The following is an 11121-nucleotide window of genomic DNA, read 5'->3' as shown; positions in this document are numbered from 1 at the left end:
CATCCCAATTATCCCAGTCACTGGATCAATCCACCTCATAGAGGGCCTTCCTCTCCTGTGCTGTCCCTCCACCCTCCCAAGCATGATGTCCCTCTCCAAGGACCGGTCTCCCCTCACAACATGTCCAAAGTATGTTAGACGGAGCCTCAGAATCCTTGCCTCCAAGGAGCCACCCAGTTTAACCCTTTCCAGGACAAGCGTAAGTAAGTCAGGACACTACAAATAACACTCAAACACATCTTTTTATTACATACTAAATTTAAAAATACAAATCTTATTAAAAATGCTTATCAAACATTGTTTACATAAGTACTATCAAATACTATTGGATTATGACACTGAATACATTTGCTAAAGTTAATTAGAAACTGAACAAATGATAATGATTTCAGAAGTCAAATATTTTAAAATTTGGCAACTGTAACGTAGTGATATGCACAGGAAAACGTCTGCAGAGGTAAGAGAAAAAACAACGGAATAATGCAGCTATGCTTGCCCTAAATGTCAGTAACTAGATTTCTTCCTCATCCACTTAAATGTCACTATAATAAAAATTAAAGTGCACAATACCATCAGGAATACTTGTTTTGGTTACACCTTAAAACATATATTACACAACATCAAACTGTACTGCCACATTGAGAGTTTTGACTCTTTAAAACCATTCCTGAGGCTTTAGAAGTTAATTTTGAATATAGGTAAGGGAAAGGAGGCCAACACTTTCTAAATTGCACCAAATGGCCTTAAAGTGTAAAAACATTGAAGACAAAAATAATAATAATTTGGGAATAGATTCAAGGATGCTCTCCCTGTCTATTTTATCCTAGGAACAAAATTAGGATAAGGACCTAACTTTACCTCTGAAAAGCGCTTACTAAAAATCTGTTCCAAAAGCTCAGACATATTCAGCAAGCACACAATACTGTCAGTTACTGTCCACCATTTACATACTGAATCATAAATACCAGCAATAAACATTGCTCTCTAAAGGTTCACAAGAAATACAGGTAGAAGTATGTTACTACTTGACACCAATTTTACTAATTACCATTATAATTTGTAAAAATAGATCACCATGATAAAAAAAGAAAGAAAGAAAAGGTAAATCTGCTAGTCTACAAAAGTGCTCCTTTTAACTTTCAAACCCAACGGCGTAATTTTGGGTAAAACAAGATTGTAAAGTAAGGCCATCAGTCCTAAATAGGCTGATGATGCCATATATATACATAGTCACAAATATATGTTTAAATTTCAGTTTTGATTTAACACTAATGTACTTGTACAAACCATTTATATGAAACATTTCATCAGGCATATTTACAAACACACAATGAATGACAAAAATATGGAAATTTTCAAAACTGCTGATAATTATAGAGATTTAGCAATACAGCTCACTAAAAATAAGACAAATACGCAGACAAATATGCATATGAAGGAAAAGTATAGAAAGAAACCTCTAGCACATGTATCTACTGGTCATTGGACCTAAGAAACTAATAAGTGATCATGATTAAGCTTCTATTATTGTTTCTTTTAATAATGTAATCAATGTTGAGTTCTACTTAGAGTACTACCTACAAACACACATCCTCCCACGATTCGATGAGAATATTAAATTATTCAATACATTTTTTTTACTCTTGTGGCACATCACACTTGGTAACACTAATAAGGTAAATTTAGATAACACTTAAATCATGATTACGAATGTTTAATTGAATATTTCCCTTTCTGTAGCTGTGAAATGTAAAGCTTAGATTTGCTTCCATCAGGCCTCTTAAACCAAACTTCATCATGGTTAATTGTTGTAATTACGGCACTAAAAAGGAAAAAGAACAGAATGAATGAATGCATTGCAACGTTTCCCACTCATTTTACAGTATAGTACTAACTACAAAACCTTTCAAAATGGACCAAGAAACCAAAAACAGACTAGACTACAACAATGGATTCAGATACATAATTGTCATTTACCTGATTGCTGTGCCATCAACACATGCTGTCAAAAATATTTCAGAAATAATCTCCTTTCTTAGAAGAGTTTTCCATCAGAACTGTTAAATATATAGTGTTCCTTTCCAACTCTCTACCTCCCCCAAAAAAGAAAGAGATAACACCAACTACTATATATGCAGAAGTATGTCTCCAATTTACATCAACCCAAATCCCAATTCTACTATGATTTGTAGAATTTTTACACAATTAAAGTTTTTAATCAATCCACACTTAGATTTTTATGCTATTTGATCTCTTTTTATAAATTCTTTTATGCTAAGTAATACCAAAACATCTCAAAAGCCAAGGAATAAAAAAATTAAGGGAACGATTGAAGTATATGATATATAATAAAGTTCTATAAGCTTCTATGATAGAAGTTACTATATATAATGCTCTTGAAATCCTAAAAATGAAAAGATGAAACTATAATTGGTTATAATTTTAATCATCATAAAATTATTAAAACCACTGTATTTGAAAGATGATTATTCTAGCCTAAACCTAAATACTTTTTGTACTACAAATTCCTAATTATTTAAATATTTTCTTACTTTAGAAGGTATACTACTCTGAGAATTCGATCTTAAACTACTGAAGTAATAAAAGCAGTGATTAATAGAAATACTTTCCATAGACCACAGCAAATAACATTTAGAAGCCTACATAAATAATTATTGTTGCTAGGTGCCACTGAGTTGCCTATGACTCAATGACTGTGACAGATCTGAACTGTGACCTATCCTGTGACATCCTTACAATCTCTGATAGACTCAAGCCCATTGTTAGAGTTATTGTGTCAGTCAATCCATCTTGCTGGGTGTCTTCCTCTCTTTCTCTGACCTTCCACTTTTTAACAGAATAATGTGCTTTTCCAAGGACTGGCTACTCCTGACAGCCTACCCAAAATATGGGGATGAAGTTTTTCACCATCCTTGATTCTAAGAAGTACCCTGGCTGCCTTCCTCCAAGACAAACTTGTTTGTTCTTTTGGCAGTCCATGGGATATTTGGGACTCTTCTCCAATATCATGGTCAAAGGCATCAATTTTGTCATCTTTATTCATTGTCCAATCATTGGGCATTACCAATTGGTTATTCACTACTTCATTTCTTGGCTTGGGTCATATGCAACTCAGTCTTTAAACTGACATCTTTGCTCTTTAAAACAGCGGAGAGGTCCCTGACAGCAGATTTTCCCAATGCAAAACACCATTTGATTTGATTGCCGTTACTATGGGTGTTGATTGCGGATCCAAGTAAAATGATATAAATCATTGACAACTTCAATCTTTTCTCCATCTATCACAATGTTGCCTATTGGCCCAGCAGTGAGGAATTTTATTTTCTTGATGCTGAAACATAATCCTATGGAAGGCTTTTAATCTTTCATAATTATATGGTAGTCTTTGATCTTCTGCAATAAATGCTTCAAGTTTTCTTTAAGCAAACGTGTGTCATATACATAACAGCCTGTTGATGAAACTGCCTCTAATTCTGATGCCACATTCTCTTCATACAGTTCAATTTCTTGAGTAATTTGTTCAGTATACAGATTGAAAATGTACAGTGAAAAGATAGAACCATGACACATTCTTCTCAATGTTAGCCATAATTTGTTCTGATACATACAGTCAAACGTCTTTGCACAGTCAATTAAACACAGATAAACATCTTCCTGGTACCCTCTGCTTTCAGCCAAGATCCATCTGATGTTGTTGCTGTGTATCATTGAGTCAGAACTGATCCATAGTTTACCCTCCAGCAGGTTTTCAGAGGTAGTTAATTGCACAAGAGGAGATTGCCCATCCTTCTCCCAAGGAACAGCTGGTATACTCAAACTGTGTGCCTTCAGGATTGCAGCACAGATTCTTGCCACTAAGCCATCAGAGCTCCCTCATCTGATATTTGCAATGATGGACATCCTTGTGCCATAGCTTCTTCTGAATCCAGCTTGAATTTCTGGAAGTTCCCTGTCAATGTACTATTCTGTTTTTTAAGTCTTCACTAAGATTTTACTTGCATGTGATATTAATGATACTGTTAAATAATTTCCACATTCTGATGCATCACCCTTTTTAGGAATGGGAACAAATACAGATCTCTTCCAGTCAACTATCCAGGTCCCTGTTTTCTAAATTTCTTGGCACAGACAAGTGAGAACATCCAGGGCTATAGAAATATGTCAATTGGTACTCCATCAATTATAAAGGCCTTATTTTTTCCAATGTTTTCAATGTAACTTGAATTTCTCCTTCATTACCACTGGTTCTTTATCATATTTATATGCCACTTCCTGAAATGTTTCAGTGTCAACTAATTCTTTTTGATACACTGACTCTATGTAGTCCTTCCATCATCTTTTGATGCATAATTTAAAAATTTGCCCATGGAATCCAGTCTTCCAACTCGAGGCTCAAATTTATTTTTTATTATTTAAACTTGAGAAATGTCAAATGTGTGTTTTTTCCTTTTGATATTTTAACCCCAGGTAAAATGCACATTTCTTTATAATACTTTGCTGTCTTCTTGAGCTGCCTTTGGGAATCTTCTGTTCGTCTCTTTTTACTTCAGCATTTCTTCCTTTGTTTTGGCCTGTGTTCTAGTACAAGTTTCAGAGACTCTTTTGACACCTATGTTGGCCTTTTTTTCCTTCTCTGTCTTTGTAATTATCTTTTGCTTTCTTAATGATGATAGCCTTGATGTCTTTCCGCAATTCATCTGGTCTTTGATCATTTGGTGTTCAATGCATCAGATCTATTCTTGAGATGGTTTTCAAATTCAGGTGGGATAGATACAAATAATCATACAGAATTTATTTAAGCCTAGATAGAGAATTGTAACTTTTAAAGCAATATTCCATTTTCAAGAGCAAGGAAACACTGAATGGTTCAAAATCAGGAAAGGAGTGTTGTCAGGGATGGATCCTGTCTCCAAACCTTTTTCAATCTGTATGTGGAAAAGATCATTCAGGAGGCTGGACTTCATAAGGAAGAATGTGGCATCAGGATTAGAGAAAAATTCATCAACAACCTGTGTTATGCAGGTGACACAACCTTACTTGCCGAAACTGAAGAGGATCTGAAGCATTTGTGGCAGAAGGTCAAGGACTCGTCTTCAATATGGATTGAAGAAGTTCAACATCAAGACAACAATTCTCACCACTGGGCCAACTGACAGCACCGTGGTAGCTACGGAAGAGATTAAGGTTAACAGTTTCAGCTTGCTCAGCTCCACAATCAACGCTCTTGGCATCAATAATCAAGAAATTAAAAGACGAATTGCATTTGGGAAAGCTGCTGTCAAGGACCTCTCCAAAATGCTAAAGAGTAGTGATGTCTGTCAGTCTAGATATTGCGGTGCACCTGATTCAGGCCATAGTCTTCTCAATTACTTGCTCTGCATCAGAAAACTCAATAATGGATAAGAATGATAGAAGAAGAATTGACGCCTTTGAATTGTGGTGCTGGAGAAGAGGACTGAACATACCATGGACATCCAAGAGAACAAACAGGTCTGTCTTGGAAAGGGTGAAACCAAGTTGTCCCTTGGAGGCAAGGGTTTTGAAGCTCCATCTCACATACTTTGGACACTTGGTCAAAAGGGACCAGTTCTTGGAGAGGGACATCATGATTGGAAGGGTGGAGGGACAGCCCAGAAGAGGAAGACCATGGAGGAAATAGACTAACACAGTGACTGGGGCTAGGTGTGTTGGGACAGTGAAACGACAACGTTCGGAGCTATTGTGCACAGAGTTGCTATGAGTTGCAGGTGACTCAATGGCACATAACAACAACAACAACAACATTACTCTTGAAAATGTTTCTTAAGTTTTCTTTCTTTCTCATTCTAATGGGGGGGGAAGTGTTTTATTGAAATTACTGTAACACATTCAGCAAGTTCCAGATTACTAGGATCATCAAAAATTGTAATAGCTTGATTTAACAGTCAGTGGTAACAAACTTCTACAATAAGAATTAACAAATAGGATCACTTTGCTGAATAATCCCAACATTTCCATTGTGTTTATGCTTTTCTTTCTCAACTTATTATGCAACCCTGATGTCTGAATATTAATGTTAGTGCATGCCCACATTAACCAATCGATAAGTCAAGTGAAGAGACAATCACAGGCAACCAGTGATGCACTATGAATACACTGTTAATGCAGCATCTGTTGACAACAGCACTGTACACCAGAATACTGTGTCGGATCAGGCAATGGACAAGGCAAGCACAGGCTTATCTACTCATCTGTAGTGAACAATTTCACATTTCCCCACCACTGTAAGATTCTGTTTCTAGGTAGAGCTGGTAACTGTCTATCAGCTCTACTGCAACTTTCCACAAAATCAAAGCCTTTTTTAAAATCCCTGAGGTGAAAACATGGCCAACTGTTTACAAACGATTATTTAAATAAGCACAAGTAAACTTAGGGCCTACTTCTTTTTTTGTTTTCTTATTGAGTAATCTGCCCCTGCTAACAGTGAGCAACAGTGCAATGATAAAGGTGATTTTACCTTGTAGGACATTCATCTTTTTTATCAATACATATTGTTTGTCCACGTATATACCATTCACCATCATAATATAGCCTTCCTTCTTCAGACCTAGCACTGTGCAGGTGTTTTTCCAGTTTCACAGGTGCTAAAGGGATCAGTTCAAAAACTGTTATATTAATAAAACATTGTCAGAAAAAGAAAAGGATCAAAACATGAAAAATTAACATAATCCATGCAAAGATATTAGAAAACAAACAAAAAACCCCTCACCATTTTTAAACAACTTAAAATGTAACACAAACAACAGAAATTTATTTCTTATATTCTTATCTACAATTCACTAGGTTTATGGTGGGCTAGTGTTAAGGAGCTGCACTGCCAACTTGAAGGCACAGAGTTCAAAGCCACCAGCAGCTCTGTGGGTAAAAAGATGGGCAATCTTTCATTTGATTTATTGTTTCTAAAAACCTGATGGGTCAGTTCTGACTCAATGTAACAGCATAACAATTACTAAATAAAACTAAGCAATGAACACCAAATCATTAATTAATTGGACAAGTGGTTGAGGAGAGAAAAAAAAGTAGTACCAATTACCAACGTCAATTTTAAGTATGTCAATTTAAAATGTCAATTACTATATTTATTTCCTTTGAAAATGTATTTCTCTTATTTTCTTCTCTGCAGGCCCTTCTGTACTTCAAAAGAAGCAGGATTTAATGTCAATTCCAAATGTTTCATAGGTCTTTAAATCTATAAAGGGAGTTGTTCTTAGAACTTCCATTTTAAAATCCTAAAAATAGTTTAGCAAAATCAACAAACTTATGCCAAAAACAAAAATAAAATGTTCTTTACAGAAGCTCATTACCAAAAGCACACCATAAACTAAATGTCTCTTCATTATTCATATTAATTATTAAAATTATTCCTCAACCACTCTACCTATGTCTCAGTTAATCTTCATTACAACCTTATATTCCCATCATAGAATTTATCACAATCTATCATATTCTTGTCAATTATGTTTACCTATATTATTTGGCCTCATCTAATGAGGTTTAAGGAAATTCCAGGAGGAACAGCCCCTTCATTGTTGAGTCTCCAGAGCCTAAAATAGTTCCTAGTCTGTAAAATGTGTTCAACAAATAATCTACTCACACATTCATTCAACAATGTTCCCTGAGCACTTCTTTTATACTAAAAACCACGTGCTGAAAATAAAATTCTATTTAAAAGATGTCTTAAGATTTACTAGATTCAGGCCTCTGTGAAACTTTGCTTCTGGACTTTGTTAGGCCAGATAAACAGGTAAGTAATTAAGAAGTACAAATTGTAAGAAGTCCTACAAAGAAATCAAATTAGAAATAGTACTACAAAGGATCTTGTTAGGGGACTAATTAAATTTGGTACTCTCAGAGGAATCCATGACCCCACAACGTAGTTAAAAACCACTGCATTAGAGATGGCAGGAAATTGCCCTTCCCCTTAATTCCCAAAGGAACACACACCTTACATACCTAGTGAAGTGTAACTAGAAACTCCTTTTCTAGTATTTCAAATGTGTTTTTGAAAGGACTTAGTTATACTGTTCTTAGATGAGTTATGAAATCTCATCTACAGTGAGAGAAGGCAAAAATAAACTTAACCTAGCCAACAGCATGAATCACTACTCCGGCAATGTCGTCAGACTTTATAAAAATATCAAGAAATGACAGCTTGACATAAATTTTACTGAGGTATATCTTAGCAAATCTTTTTTTTTTTTTTTTTTTTTATCTTAGCAAATCTTAAGGGTAGGTAAACTTCTTTGGATAGATTCCACTACCAGCACTGTAATCTTTCTTCAGAAAAATGCATGCATAGAAAAAAATTCTGCATACAGAATAATTCCTAAGTGGTCAGAGATTCTTTAAAATCAATCATGGACTTCAAACAGCTCTTCCAGTGGATTACAATAAAAAAGACTAAATGAAAATTTATTTTAAATTATTGACTGATTATTCATAATAGTAACGTAAGTCAAATCTGGAAGACATTCTGAAATTTTTACAAGAGGTAAAAGATCTCCTAAGAATTCTTCATATTTTTAGGTACTCATAGATGAAATAAAAATTGATTGGAAAAACTCTCTAATTGTACATGGCTTAACTCTGGTTCAACAAGCCTCCAGTGAAATATTCTCATTTGGACTAAACGACTTACGTTCTGTTTTCACTCTGTGTGGACCCAGTGTAGCCATTGCCTTAATAAGAAAAGGAAAGAAGTTGTCTAAGTTCATAGCTCAATAACAAAGACAATGAAATATAAACTATATATAAACCTTAATCTGCCTTAATAAATTTTTAATGTCTAAGACCATAAAGGTCCCTAGGTAGCACAGTTTGCACTTAAACTACAAATCTAAAAGTTGGTAGATTGCACCCACCCACAAGTACAGTAGATGAGTGCTCTGTCAAGAACACAGCCAAGAAAACCCTTGGGAGTAGTTCTATTCTGTAACAGATAGGACTGCAAAACTCATCCTGATGATAACCAGTAACAACAAATTTCATAAAGAACACATACAAATAATAAAAGTTTCTCCTACAGTATTATCAATATCTGAAACAATATCTAACAACTAAGAAGTTTCTCAAAATTAAATCATTTCATAAAGAAGACTATATTCCAAATAGCAAAAAAATCCGTCCATTCTTTTTTTTAATTTTTTAATTTTATTTTATTAATTTTTTTGTGTGTACCGTCAAATCAGATCTGACTGGTACAGGAGGAGATTGTCTTTCCTTCTCCAGCAGAGCATCTGGTGGATTCGAACCATGCACCTCTGGGATTGCAGTGCCATTCTTAAATGTTTAATGATATAATACAAATCAAAATGAAGTTTTAAATATTTACTTTTGTTCATTCAGTAAAAAATATTCAAGATGCCAATCAAAAGATTAGTGGTTCAAATCCACCAATTTTTCCATAGAAGAAAGAGAAGACAGTCTGCTTCTGTTAAGATATACAGCCTTGGAAACCTGATTGCCGGGCACCGTGAGTCAAATGGATGAGAAGAAGTTGCATTGCTACTGTCTTGGGTTTTGTTTCTTGGTCTTGAGTTTTTTCCCCTGAAAGTGAGGACTGAGATAAACACGAGGCACAAATGCTGATATATTATTATTATTATGATTATTATGATTATTATTATTCAACCCAAGTAAATGTTCTGCTGCATAAATTATTATAGAGAGGGAAACAGTAAAAATCATGTCTCTAATTCTTAAATATTACAGTAGACTATTATCTGTAACAACTCTTTAAAATTTTGCAAAAGTAATTTTCCATTTCGATGTGCAATATTCATAAAAATAAAATCCTTTAAAGTAGATTAAAAAAAATTTTTTTAAGTTCCACTGCTATTTAATCATACCTTCCTAATTGTTGTCCAGTCTTCAAGAATATCAAGATCTTGCAGCATATAAACAATATATGGACGTTGAAAAGTCAAGGTAATTTCAGCTGTATAAATTCCCCACTTTGAATTACATTTCCAAAGTTCTGTTTTTCAGAAAATGAAACAATAGTGTGTGGATGTTATCCTCTGGTATGCTAAATTCTGATGTCAAATTATTCTTTTAAAAACCCACACTGCCATGCTCTCTTTGGCAGCACATACACTAAAATTGGAACGATACCGAGATTAGCATGGCCTCTGCACAAGGATGTCACACAAATTCATGAAGCATTCAATATGGTTTTGGTTTTTTTTTTAAAAAAAAGAACATGTTGTCAAGCTGAGTCATTTAACGACTTTCAACCTCAACCTCCTGGGGCCTATAGATTTAAACCTTTTTAAAATATGTATAAATTATAGTTGGCCTGTACAGCTGTTTCATAACCCACTCTCGTAAAATCTGTTGCTTCTAAACACAACTAGAGCACAATTTTGGCATCTTATGAGGGAAAAAATATGACAGTTTATGACTGTGGCCCTGTTTATTACCTAGCTCGTCTTTCATGCCTTAAATTTTAGTCTTCACTGTGCCAATCTAACCATACTTTACAGGATTCTATTTTTTGGTTTTGTATGTATCTGTGACGTTATTTTTAAATCTCATTTAAAATTAACCTAGCTGCTACTCCTTGTTTTTCTTTTCTTATTAAAAAGTCTTCCTTATTTTAGAGAAAACTGTACATTTAGACTACATATCTTAAACTTTATTACTTACCAAAAATAAATTTATTACTTACAACACTATATGCCCACAAGATCTATCAGGTCAGTACTGTATTTTAAAATTCCTTACATGATTTTACAGTTAAAGTAATTTGTCTTTAAAAAAAAATTCTGCCTTTCAAGTTTGTTTCTGAAAACTACTGTTTGAGCACTGAAACCTTAAAAAACTGCCCAACCAAATTCTCTGTAAATGTTCACTAAAATTATTAAAAAAAAATTTTTTTAAAAAAAAGAGACATCTTGGGAAAGTCTTCAGTCAGGAAACTCTCCGAAGTACTAAAGAACACTGATGTCCGTTTGAAGATAAGGTGTGTCTGATTTAGGCCATGGCCTTTCCAGTCACTTGCTATGCATCTGGGAGCTGGACAGTAAATAGAATCCTTTGAGCTGTGGGGTTGGAGAAGAG

The 11121-nt window shown here is 34.4% G+C and overlaps 1 protein-coding gene across 1 annotated transcript in view; it reads right to left on the bottom strand.

The window, feature by feature from the left end:
* Positions 1-225: 225 nt before the first annotated feature.
* The window catches only part of BRMS1L (breast cancer metastasis-suppressor 1-like), a 61630-nt gene continuing 50734 nt past the window's right edge, over positions 226-11121 (bottom strand). The window contains exons 7-10 of the mRNA XM_006891559.1: positions 9909-9973; positions 8699-8738; positions 6518-6644; positions 226-1822 (exon numbers count right to left, since the gene is read on the bottom strand). Of these exons, the coding sequence (XP_006891621.1) occupies positions 1705-1822; positions 6518-6644; positions 8699-8738; positions 9909-9973 (350 nt within the window). The 3' untranslated portion in view covers positions 226-1704. The remainder of the gene's footprint in view (positions 1823-6517; positions 6645-8698; positions 8739-9908; positions 9974-11121) is intronic.

Source organism: Elephantulus edwardii, unplaced genomic scaffold (assembly GCF_000299155.1).
Source record: "Elephantulus edwardii isolate Elephantulus edwardi_28Jun2011 unplaced genomic scaffold, EleEdw1.0 scaffold00100, whole genome shotgun sequence".
In the NCBI taxonomy this organism is placed as follows: domain Eukaryota; kingdom Metazoa; phylum Chordata; class Mammalia; order Macroscelidea; family Macroscelididae; genus Elephantulus; species Elephantulus edwardii.
The sequence above is the reverse complement of the archived record's forward strand: the minus strand, read 5'-3'. Positions and strand labels throughout refer to the sequence as shown.